This window comes from Entelurus aequoreus, linkage group LG07, assembly GCF_033978785.1.
Source record: "Entelurus aequoreus isolate RoL-2023_Sb linkage group LG07, RoL_Eaeq_v1.1, whole genome shotgun sequence".
Classification (NCBI taxonomy): Eukaryota; Metazoa; Chordata; class Actinopteri; order Syngnathiformes; family Syngnathidae; genus Entelurus; species Entelurus aequoreus.
In genome coordinates this window covers 16,438,287-16,451,435 of record NC_084737.1, presented here as the reverse complement: position 1 = coordinate 16,451,435, position 13,149 = coordinate 16,438,287, and the positions used below count along the sequence as shown (strand labels likewise).

The 13,149-nt window shown below is 42.7% G+C and overlaps 1 protein-coding gene across 4 annotated transcripts in view; it reads left to right on the top strand.

Annotated features, from left to right (window-relative positions):
* The first annotated feature begins 657 nt into the window (after positions 1 to 657).
* The window catches only part of bmp7b (bone morphogenetic protein 7b), a 60,815-nt gene continuing 48,323 nt past the window's right edge, over positions 658 to 13,149 (top strand). For all 4 annotated transcript variants that reach the window (XR_009826721.1, XM_062052707.1, XM_062052705.1 and 1 more), the window contains exon 1: positions 658 to 1,279. Coding sequence is in view for 3 of the 4 variants with exons in the window: in XM_062052707.1 (XP_061908691.1) it covers positions 880 to 1,279 (400 nt within the window). In the remaining variant the exon portion in view is untranslated. The remainder of the gene's footprint in view (positions 1,280 to 13,149) is intronic.

Genomic DNA, 13,149 nt, shown 5'->3' with positions numbered 1-13,149 from the left:
CTCCTTTGTGTCATGCATCCATGTTGCGTCTGCTGCTCATTTGTGTCATGCATCCGTGTGGCATCTGTTGCTCCTTCATGTCATGCATCCATGTTGCATCGGCTACTCCTTCAAGTCATGCATCCATGTTGCATCTGCTGCGCCTTCAAGTCATGCATCAATGTTGCATCTGCTGCTTCTTCAAGTCATGCACACATGTTGCATCTGCCGCTCCATTGTCATCCACTTCCTGCCACAGCAGAAAAGAGGGTCACAACCTTGTTTACAGTTACCTTTGAGAAAGTAATAGACAACTTTACTATAATAATTTTGTATGGCTGTAAACCATATACAGTATATATATACAGTATATATATATATATATATATATATATATATATATATATATATATATATATATATATATATATATATATATATATATATATATATGTGTGTGTGTCTGTGTGTGTGTGTGTGTGTGTCATCAAACAAAAACAAAATCCCATTTAACTCCATTCCTCCTTCTCTCTCTCTCTCGTTCTCTCAGGCTCCCTCTCTCTCTCCCTCTCTCGCTCTCTCTCTCTTCCCACCCTCTCACTCTCTACCCATCCCTCACTCTCTCACTCTCTCTCTCTGGTTCTTGCTCTCTCTCCCCGCTCCTCCCTTCCCAGAGGTTATAGGAGGCAGCGTTGAACAGCACTCAAGCCGCTAGTGCGCACCAAGTAAGGGAAGTAGTGCGCAGTAAAGTCGGCAGTAAAGTAAGCGTGTGCACTTGACAGGTGGCGCGAGATCACTTTGAGAAGAAGTTGATGTTTTGTTGGAGACCCTGCTTCGACAAGATGGCAGCCAGTTGAGGAGAGTGAAGCAAGACCAGGTCTGAAGACATTAGAGTCCGCCATGGCAGGCCTTGCTGAGAAATGTGCTGCAGCTTTGCTCCTGGTGTGGACCTCCTGCGTGATGGCGGACATGTCCTTCAGCAACTTCTCGCTGGACAACGAGTTCCACTCCAGCTTCATCTACCGCCGCTTGAGGAGTCAGGAGCGCAGGGAGATCCAGCGGGAGATCTTGTCCATCCTGGGACTGCCGCACCGGCCTCGACCTCACCTGCTCGGCAAGCACAACTCTGCTCCCATGTTCATGCTGGACTTGTACAGGTCCATGTCCTCAGGGGGGGACCAGGACAGCTTCTCGTATCCTCACAGGCCCGTCTTCACCACGCAGGGTCCGCCCCTCGCCAGCTTTCAAGACAACAACTTCCTGAATGACGCCGACATGGTGATGAGCTTTGTCAACCTAGGTAAATACGGCTTCTTCTCCTCTTGGACTTATCACTTGCAGAACCTACACGTAAGACCTGCTGGCAGCCACGCACACACAACTACACACTACACAAGTAGAACTCTATCTCCGAGTCGCCCGTTAAAATGCTTGCACTCTTTTGTCTAGACTTTTTTAAATCCAACTGGAACTTCATATGATGCACCTTTTTTTGTCAGTGCCAAATAACATTATTCAAACATAAACTTACAAGTGTTACTTCCTCACAAGAACATCTGAAAACAACTGCAAATATTGGTATTAATATTATCTGTGACTGAACAGGAAGGGGCTAGGAGTATGCACGCTGCTAGGGGGAAAAAATCCATTCACTTCCAAGTCACGATTTTTATTCGTAGAGATTCTGAACTGATTGATGAATAAAAATAAGTTTTGTATGCCATCTCCACAGCTACAAAACCCAAAACCAGTGAAGTTGGCACGTTGTGTAAATGGTAAATAAAAACAGAATACAATGATTTGCAAATCCTTTTCAACTTATATTCAATTGAATAGACTGCAAAGACAAGATATTTAATGTTCCAACTGAGAAACTTTATTTATTTTTTGCAAATAATCATTAACTTACTAATGATAAAAACTTAATGGCAGCAACACATTGCAAAAAATAATGTCACAGGGACTTTTTGTCACCTCTGTGTTACATGGCCTTTCCTTTTAACAACACTCAGTTAACGTTTGGGAACTGAGGAGACACATTTTTGAAGCTTTTCAGCTGGAATTCTTTCCCATTCTTGCTTGATGTACAGCTTAAGTTGTTCAACAGTCCGGGGTCTCCGTTGTGGTATTTTAGGCTTCATTTTGTGCCACACATTTTCAGTGGTAGACAGGTCTGGACTACAGGCAGACAGACAGTGTTGGGTTAGTTACTGAAAACCTGTAACTAGTTACAATTACTAGTTACTTTATTTCAAAAGTAACTCAGTTACTAACTCAGTTACTTACACCAAAAAGTAATGCGTTACTGTGAAAAGTAACTATTTAGTTACTTATTTTTCCCCCCTTTTTTTTAAGGCTCCCATTAATGCCCTTTTAGCCTTCATTTCAGTACTGTTATTGCACTGGAGAATAATACAATCTGTTGATCAACTTGACATGCATTTGCATCACTGAACTCAGAAAGCAATGTGGTCTACATACAACACACAAACAATGTGGTCTACATACAACACACAAAGACAAAGATATGTGTCAAAGGGCCAATTTATTTCAGGCCAGAAAAAATTGACAAAACTATTTTAAATAGCTGCAACATAATGGCACTTTAACTTTAACTCTAAGTAGATAGGATCTTTGATCCAAGACACAACTTACATTTAACTAAAATGTTATTTTCTTTGTGCTCGACAAAAGAAAAGTATTGAGAATGTCTCCATGTTAAAAAACTCGACTTCTGGCTTCGCCATGATGTCTTGTTAGTTGTTATGAGAGTAGCGTGTGTGTGTGTGTGTGTGTGTGTGTGTGTGTGTGTGTGTGTGTGTGGCCCTTTAAGATATGACAGCATGAGAGGTGAGTGACGTCAGTGAGTGAGTGGGCGAGAGAGGTGAGGGAGCGGCGACAGTGAGTGCGTGTAGGTGCTCTAGCTTGCTGGATGGCTGCGTCCAATAAAGTCACAAAGTTGCAACAAACCGCCGGGCTCGTCATTCACCCTCAGCTGTAAAGACCCTCTTGCGGGGGAGGCGTGCTTTCTGTGGGTGGGGGAAAGCACGCCTCTTCTTTTCCACCGGAGCGCTCCAATAAAACACACTCAGATCTTCAGTTTCTAGCCGATACTACATAAAAATAATGTAAAATAACGCAGTAACGCATCATGCAGTAACGGTAACTGAGTTACTGTATATAAAAAAAATAACGCGTTAGATTACTAGTTACCGCCGAAACTAACGGCATTACAGTAACGCGTTACTTAGTAACGCGTTAGTCCCAACACTGCAGGCAGACCAGTCTAGTACCCGCACTCTTTTACTATGAAGCCACGCTGTTGTTGTGGGTTGGCATTGTCTTGCTAAAATAAGCAGGGGCGTCCATGATATAGTTTTTTGGATGGCAACATATGTTGCTCCAAAACCTGTATGTACCTTTCAGCATTAATGATGCCTTCACAGATGTGTAAGTTACCCATGCTTTGGGCACTAATACACCCACATACCATCACAGATGCTGGCTTTTACACTTTGCGCTGAGAACAATCCGAATGGTTCTTTTCCTCTTTGGTCCGGAGGACACAACGTCCACAATTTCCAAAAACAATTTGAAATGTGGACTCGTCAGACCACAGAACAATTTTACACTTTGCATCAGTCCATCTTTGATGAGCTCAGGCCCAGTGAAGCCGGCGGTGTTTCTGGGTGTTGTTGATAAATGGCTTTCGCTTTGCATAGCAGAGTTTTAACTTGCACTTACAGATGAAGCTACAAACTGCAGTTACTTACAGTGGTTTTTTGAAGTGTTCCTGAGCTCATGTGGTGATATCCTTTACACACTGATGGCGCTTTTTGATGCAGTACCGCCTGAGGGATCGAAGGTCACGGCCTTGCCGCTTACGTACAGTGATTTCTCCAGATTCTCTGAACCTTTTGATGATATTACGGACCATAGATGGTAAATTCCTTGCAATAGCTCGTAGAAAATTTTTTGTTCTTAAACTGTTGGACAATTTTCTCACGCATTTGTTGACAAAGTGGTGACCCTCGCCCCATCGTTGTTTGTGAATGACTGAGCATTTCATGGAAGCTGCTTTTATACCCAGTCATGGCACCCACCTGTTCCCAATTAGCCTGTTCACCTGTGGGATGTTCCAAATCAATCAATCAATCAATGTTTATTTATATAGCCCTAAATCACAAGTGTCTCAAAGGGCTGTACAAGCCACAACGACATCCTCGGTACAGAGCCCACATACGGGCAAGGAAAACTCACCCCAGTGGGACGTCAATGTGAATGACTATGAGAAACCTTGGAGAGGACCGCATATGTGGGTAACCCCCCACCCCCTCTAGGGGAGACCGAAAGCAATGGATGTCGAGTGGGTCTGACATAATATTGTGAAAGTCCAACACATCAGCGAATGTCCAGTCCATGGTGGGGCCAGCAGGAACCATCCCGAGCGGAGACGGGTCAGCAGCGTAGAGATGTCCCCATCCGATGAACAGGCTAGCGGTCCACCCCGGAGCAGAGTAGAAAAGAAAAGAAAAGAAACGGCAGATCAACTCGTCTAAAAAGGGAGTCTATTTAAAGGCTAGAGTATACAAATGAGTTTTAAGATGAGACTTAAATGCTTCTACTGAGGTAGCATCTCTAACTTTTACCGGGAGGGCATTCCAGAGTACTGGAGCCCGAATAGAAAACGCTCTATAGCCCGCAGACTTTTTTTGGGCTCTGGGAATCACTAATAAGCCGGAGTTCTTTGAACGCAGATTTCTTGCCGGGACATATGGTACAATACAATCGTCAAGATAGGCAGGAGCTTGACCGTGTAGTATTTTATACGTAAGTAGTAAAACCTTAAAGTCGCATCTTAGGTGCACAGGAAGCCAGTGCAGGTGAGCCAGTATAGGCGTAATATGATCAAACTTTCTTGTTTTTGTCAAAAGTCTAGCAGCCGCATTTTGTACCATCTGTAATCTTTTAATGCTAGACATAGGGAGGCCCGAAAATAAAACGTTACAGTAATCGAGACGAGATGTAACGAACGCATAGATAATGATCTCAGCATCGCTTGTGGACAAAATGGAACGAATTTTAGCGATATTACGGAGATGAAAGAAGGCCGTTTTAGTAACACTCTTAATGTGTGACTCAAACGAGAGAGTTGGGTCGAAGATAATACCCAGATTCTTTACCGAGTCGCCTTGTTTAATTGTTTGGTTGTCAAGTGTTAAGGTGGTATTATTAAATAGATGTCGGTGTTGAGCAGGACCGATAATCAGCATTTCTGTTTTCTTAGCGTTGAGTTGCAAAAAGTTAGCGGACATCCATTGTTTAATTTCATTAAGACACGCCTCCAGCTGACTACAATCCGGCGTGTTGGTCAGCTTTAGGGGCATGTAGAGTTGGGTGTCATCAGCATAACAGTGAAAGCTAACACTGTATTTGCGTACGATGTCACCTAGCGGCAGCATGTAAATACTAAAGAGTGCAGGGCCAAGAACCAAACCCTGGGGAACTCCGCACGTTACCTTAACATAGTCCGAGGTCACATTGTTATGGGAGACGCACTGCATCCTGTCAGTAAGATAAGAGTTAAACCAAGACAAGGCTAAGTCTGACATCCCAATACGCGTTTTGATACGCTCTAATAAAATATTATGATCAACAGTATCGAAAGCGGCGCTAAGATCAAGAAGCAGCAACATAGATGACGCATCAGAATCCATCGTTAGCAATAGATCATTAGTCATTTTTGCGAGGGCTGTCTCCGTAGAGTGATTTGCCCTGAAACCGGATTGAAAAGGTTCACAGAGATTGTTAGACGCTAAGTGTTCATTTAGCTGCTGTGCGACAATTTTTTAGAGGATTTTCGAGATAAACGGAAGGTGGGACACCGGCCGGTAGTTTACCATGAGGTCAGGATCGAGGTTAGGTCTTTTGAGTAGAGGATGAATAACCGCTTTTTTGAATGCTAGGGGAACAGTACCAGTGGAAAGTGATAAGTTTATAATATTTAACACTGATGGACCTAATAAAACAAAAAGCTCCTTGATAAGTTTCCCAGGAATTGGGTCAAGTAAACATGTTGTTTGTTTTGTCCCATTTACACATTTTAACAATTCCTCCAATGTTATTTCATCAAAGAGGGAGAAACTATTTTGGAGGGCAGTGTCCGTCGTATAAACAGTCGTATCTGTGTTAATAGAACCCAGTTGTAGCTGAGATGCATTGTCTTTAATCTCTTTTCTAATTACTTCAATTTTCTTATTAAAGAAATTCATAAAGTCATCTGCTGAGTGGGTGGAGCTACTGGGAGGAGTCCCTTGTTGGGTTAGCGATGCTACTGTACTAAACAAAAATTTAGGATCATTTTTGTTGAGGTGGATGAGATTTGAGTAATATTTAGCTTTAGCTGAGGTAAGCATGCGTTTATAAGTTATTAAACTATCACTCCATGCTTGATGGAAAACCTCAAGTTTAGTCGCACGCCATTTGCGTTCCAGCTTTCTACATGATAATTTCTGGGCTTTAGTTTCTTCTGTAAACAATGGGGTACGCCTTTTAGGGGCCCTTTTTAGCTTTAGCGATGCTACACTATCAATGGTGTCGTGCAGGGCGTCGTTAAAGTTGTTAGTGAGGTTATCAATAGAGCCCACATAATTTGGGAATGGTGCCATTACCGAAGGCAGTAGGTCAGTAAGAGTCGTCGTTGTGGCAGCATTAATGTTGCGGCTGCTATAGTAGTTATTATTATTATTATTAGTTTGTTGACAATGAGTCAGAACTTCGAATTTTATAAGGTAATGATCGGACATTACTTTAGTGTACGGGAGTATCGTAACTTTGGAGGTGGTGACACCCCTGACGAGCACTAGATCTATCGTATTACCGTTGCGATGCGTGGATTCATTTATTATTTGTGTAAGACCACAGCTATCAATTATAGTCTGGAGCGGCACGCATGGAGGGTCCGATGGGGTATTCATATGGATGTTAAAGTCTCCCATTATGATTATATTGTCGGCGTGCGTCACTAGATCAGCAACGAACTCTGAAAATTCATTGATAAAGTCCGAATAGGGCCCAGGGGGGCGGTAGATGACAGCCAGGTGCAGAGGCAGCGGTGTGACAAACCTCACAGTAAGCACCTCAAACGAGTTATATTTATTATTTAGGTCCGAGGTAAGGCTAAAGTTTTTGTTGTATATTAGTGCAACACCCCCACCCCTTTTAATGGGACGGGCAATATGCGTTCCCGTATAGCCAGGAGGAGACGCCTCACCCAGCGCAAAAAATTTGTCTGGTTTGAGCCAGGTCTCGGCTAGACCAACAACATCAAGATTGTTGTCTCTAATGACTTCATTAACTAATGACTTCATTAACTAATAACGTTTTGGAAGACAATGACCTTATGTTTAAAAAGCCCATATTATAGGTGGTGGGCTGTTTTGAGGAGTTTTTGTTGAAAGTATCCGTAGTAGCAATATTAATAATGTTACGTCTATTATGCGTAGTGCACTTTAAATTATTTCGACCATATCTAGGAATTGATATGACAGGAATTTTTAGATTGTTTGCCACCTCAGTAAACTGCATGTCCACCTCTGACGCAGAAAAAACATTATGTGAGTTGTATATTATTCTAAGAGAATTGCTATGTGTGCAGGGATTATCCAGCCTGGCGCTGGCTAGTTCTAGCTTAACAGACTCCTTATTAGCGCTTCTTTGTGGATTAGCATTTAGCTTTTTCGTTAGCCCCGCTAACAACAACGCCTTTAGCTTTGTTGTTAGCCCCGCCCGACACCCCCGCTTCTGCTTCCGAGCGCACCGCTTACGTCTCTTTCGTTGGCGGTCTCCGCTGGTAGTGGACGCCGCTGCTTCAAAGGCCACTGCTGGATGTAGCTCGCGAAGAATTCCCAAGATAGCGAGTAGGTCCACCGTACACGCATCTTTCAGCCCAAAATGGCCCGATCTCTCCACATCCAGAATCGTAAGTCGGTCGTAAGTGATCACGGAGTGAACACGCTGTGAGCCAGCCATGAAATTGACTGAATTGAGGGTATTTTTGCCAAATCGGTCTACACTTCCAGGAGCGCTCGCAAGAAGCTGCCGCCATGAAGCGCCGCCATCTTGGGAAAAGATAATAATAAGTGTTTGATGAGCATTCCTCCACTTGTTCAGTCTTTTTTGCCACTTGTGCCAGCTTGTTTGAATCATGTTGCAGGAATCAAATTCCAAATGAGCTAATATTTTCAAAAAATAACGTTTTCCAGTTGGAACATTAAGTATCTTGTCTTTGCAGTCTATTCAATTGAATATAGGTTGAAAAGGATTTGCAAATCATTGTATTCTGTTTTTATTTACCATTTACACAACGTGCCAACTTCACTGGTTTTGGGTTTTGTAAAATGTATCCTGCTGTGACGATTCTGCTGATATTATTTTGAAATGTAGCAAACTTCTCCTGGCTGCAGACAAATTTGAGCTGTGAGGCCAGCTTGGTTGACTGAAATGTTACACGATGGTGTTAGCACGAAAAATGAGATTGGAGTTTGCAAGATGATTGTTGGAAGGTGTTGGCAGCAGACAGGGAGGTGACACGGCTTCCTGTGCTGTGTAATTAGTGTGGGAGCTGCTGCATCGCAACTATTTTGGACGTCACACTTATGGACTTTACCACAAAGACTCACAAAGTCAAAGTGTTGTGACAAGCAAGAAGGGAGATGTTTACTTTCTGAGTGATGCTTAAACTAATGTTCCAATCACAATTATTGGTTAGGATTATTTTGGCGGTATGATATGAACTCTATGTTAGTTTAGTCCAGGTTAGCTGCCTCATGCCGTGCCTGATTTAAAACTAATATATGTTAGTTTAGTCCAGGTTAGCTGCCTCATGCCTTGCCTGATTTATAACTATTTTATCTTAGTTTAGTCCAGGTTAGCTGCCTTATGCCGTGCCTGACTTAAAACTATTTTATCTTGGTTTAGTCCAGGTTAGCTGCCTCATGCCATGCCTGATTTAAAACTATTTTTTACGTTAGTTTAGTCCAGGTTAGCTGCCTCATGCCGTGCCCGATTACACACTATTTTATGTTAGTTTAGTCCAGGTTAGCTGCCTCATGTAGTGCCTGATTCATAACTATTTCATCTTAGTTTAGTCCAGGTTAACTGCCTCATGCCGTTCCCGATTACACACTATTTTATGTTAGTTTAGTCCAGGTTAGCTGCCTCATGCCGTGCCCGATTACACACTATTTTATGTTAGTTTAGTCCAGGTTAGCTGCCTCATGCCGTGCCCGATTACACGCTATTTTATGTTAGTTTAGTCCAGGTTAGCTGCCTCATGTAGTGCCTGATTTAAAACTATTTTATGTTAGTTTAGTCCGGGTTAGCTGCCTCATGTAGTGCCTGATTTGTAACTATTTTATCTTAGTTTAGTCCAGGTTAGCTGCCTCATGTCATGCCTGATTTAAAACAATTTTATCTTAGTTTAGTTCAGGTTAGCTGCCTCATGCCGTGCCTGATTTAAAACTATTTTATGTTAGTTTAATCCAGGTTAGCTGCCTCATGCCGTGCCTGATTTAAAACTATTTTATGTATATATATGTATATATTTTTAATTTTTTTAATTTTTTAATTTTATTTATTTATTTTTTTATTTTTATTTTTTTATTTTTATTTGTTTTATTTTATTTTTATTTTTATTTTTTTAAATATTTTTTGTTATTTACTTACTTTATTTTATTTAATTATTTGTATTTGTTATTTTTAATTTAATTTAATTTGTATTTCATTTTATTATTATTATTATTTTTTTAAAATTATTATTATTTTTGTTTTATCTTATTATTTATTTGTGTGTGGCGTCGCGCGGGTCTCGCTTCCTGTTGGGTGGGGTCCGTGCCCGTGTGGCCCGACCTTGCGCTGTGGGGTCTCTGTTGGCGACTTGATGTGGTGGCGGCGCAGCGCCCGTGTCTGGTCTGGATACTGTGTCTCGGTTGTTTGGGCGGTGGTGTGTTTGTGCGGGTTTGGGTTGGGGTGGTGGGGTCTTTTGGTGGGGGGGGGGTTGGTGTCTCTTGTTTGCGTGTTGGCGTTTGGGCTTGCTGGCGGGCTGGCGCTGGCTGGTCTCTGTGATCCTGTTGGCGTGTGGTTGCCGGTTGCGGTTTTTTTTTGATCGCTTTGATTTGATTGGGTGGTGCTGCCTGTCTGGGGGTGTTGTGGCTGCTGTTGCTGCTGCCGTTTGTTTGTAGTGTGGGCGCCCGTGGCTGCTGGGTCTGGTGCAGGGGGGTGGCTGATGTTGTGACTGGTGGCAGCGCGCGCGCATGGTGGTTGTCGGGGCTGACAAACTGTGTATATGTATGTGTATGTGTGTGTGTGTGTGTATGTATGTATGTATGTATGTATGTATATATATGTGTATGTGTATGTATGTGTGTGTATGTGTACATGTGTATGTTTATGTGTATGTATATATATATGTATGTATATTTCTGGGGGTACGTTCTGGGCCTGCCTGTCGGGTGGGGGTCGGCGCCTCAGGCTACTGCGTCCGGACTGCGTGTCTGGAGCTCCTGGGTCCCACCGTCCATCCCTTCCGGGTGCCCGTCTTGGTTGGGGCCTGCTGGGTCTGGTCCCTGCGTCTACTGTGGTAGCTTGGTGCTGCAGGGTATTCCGAGGTGCTGCGAGTCGGCCAGTTGTTGGGGTAGCGACCTTGTGTGTCAGCATGTCTGTGATCTTCTTTTAATTCTTTTTTTTTTTTTTTTTTTTTATAAATAGATTTAATTATTTATTTATTCTTATTTTTTAATATATTTTATTAATATTATTATTATTATTATTATGTATTTATTTATTTTATTTATTTATTTCCCCTACCTCAGGGGGGGGACTCGGCGGGGCGGTTGCTGGTTGTTCCATCTCCATCGTTGGGGTCCCTGCGGGTGGGGTGGGTGGTTCCCGTGGCCCCGTGCTGGGTGGTCCTGTGGCGGCCGGCTTGGGTGGGGTGGCCGTGGGCTGGCCTCGCTCTCCGGGGGTGGGGGGGGGGGCTCGTGGGGGCCCGGTTGCCGGTGGGGCGGGGGCGGTCTTCCCGTCCGGTTGCGGGGGGTCTCCGGGCCCCTCGGGCGGGGCGTCCCGCCTTTCTGTCCGTGTGGGGTGTGGTCTCTCGCTGGCTTGGGGTCTGGCTGCCCCCTGCTTTTCTCGTGCCTTGTCCTCTGCCGGGTGCGTCTGTCTGCGGCCTGCTGCTGGCCCTTGTGGGCGGCGCGGTGGGCCAGGCTCTGGGGTTCCTGTCGCTGTCCGGCTTGGCTGCGTGGGGGCGGTGGCCCCTGGTTCCCTGGGCACCACACCTACTGTTTGTGGGATGGGCTCTCGGGGAGGCTGGGGCCGTACTCTGGCTCCCGCACACACTGGGAGTCAAATGTATTGTACATGCAAATTCACATATACTCACACACATACATACAGACATAGATAGGTACCTACGCTCCCACATACATATACAAATAAATACAGTACATATTTACACACTCAAAGTTTGTACATCCACACGCACATTCATTATACAAACATACTGTATACACATACTGTAAATATACATTCACTGTAAAAACATACATATACACATACTGTACATATACACTCACTGTACAAACACACACATACACATACTACACATATACATTCACTGTACAAACACACACATACACATACTGTGCATATACATTCACTGTACAAACACACATATACACATACTGTACATATACATTCACTGTTCAAACACACATACTGTATACACATACTGTACATATACATTCGCTGTACACACATATACACATACTGTACATATACATTCACTGTACAAGCACACATATACACATACTGTACATATACAAGTACATATGCACACATACACTCATGCACATAATCACGTTTCATCAAACATATATTAACGTTGTTGCCCTAGGGTAAACTGGGTATAACACATGGCACACTGACAAAGCTTAACCTATTGTTACTATAACAATCTACAAGGTTAATGTAGGTTGCTTCTCTTTCTTCCCCTCCATTTTTCTGCATTCTTTCGTATCTCAAGTTATCATTACGTATATGTATTGTTGCATTTGAACAATTGTATTGTTGATAATAAAGGTAAAGTATTGGTATTGTTTATTATCAATAGCACTATTTCTATTGGTATTCATATTGCTCCATTTTTAGTGTAATAATGCTCATTGTCATTTCTGTATTATTTTTTTTATTTTCGCTAACTGCTTATTTGCTATTACTTTTACCATCATATTTGTACATGTCGTATTTGCTGATGTTGCTCTGTTGTTGTTGTTGTTGTTGTTGTGTTTGCTGTTGTTGTTTTTGTCTCTCTGTCTAATCCTCCTCTTGTCCCCACAATTCCCCCCTCTGTCTTCCTTTTTCTCTCTTTCTATCCCCTCCTGCTCCGGCCCGGCTGCACCAAATGATTATATAAATACATTTAATAAAGTCAAAATACAAGTAAGGCAACAAGAGAAGTATCCTACACTTCTCTTTTGTAAAGTAAATCTGAACAGCCGATATGGGCATCTACATCTGCTATATGATTTGCCCGAGAAGCTGGGCAGGACATTATAAAAAAAAAAAAATAAAAAATAAAAACTATTTTATGTTAGTTTAGTCCAGGTTAGCTGCCTCATGCCGTGCCTGATCTAAATCTATTTCATGTTAGTTTAGTTCAGGTTAGCTGCCTCATGCCGTGCCTAATTTAAAACTATTTTATGTTAGTTTAGTCCAGGTTAGCTGCCTCATGCCGTGCCTGATTTAAAACTATTTTATGTTAGTTTAGTCCAGGTTAGCTGCCTCATGCCGTGCCTGATTTAAAACTAATAAATGTTAGTTTAGTCCAGGTTAGCTGCCTCATGCCTTGCCTGATTTATAACTATTTTATCTTAGTTTAGTCCAGGTTAGCTGCCTCATGCCGTGCCTGATTTAAAACTATTTTATGTTAATTTAGTCCAGGTTAGCTGCCTCATGCCGTGCCTGACTTAAAACTATTTTATCTTGGTTTAGTCCAGGTTAGCTGCCTAATGCCGTGCTTGACTTAAATATTTTTTATGTTAGCTGCCTAATGCCGTGCCTGACTTAAATATTTTTTATGTTAGTTTATTCCAGGTTAGCTGCCTCATGCCGTGC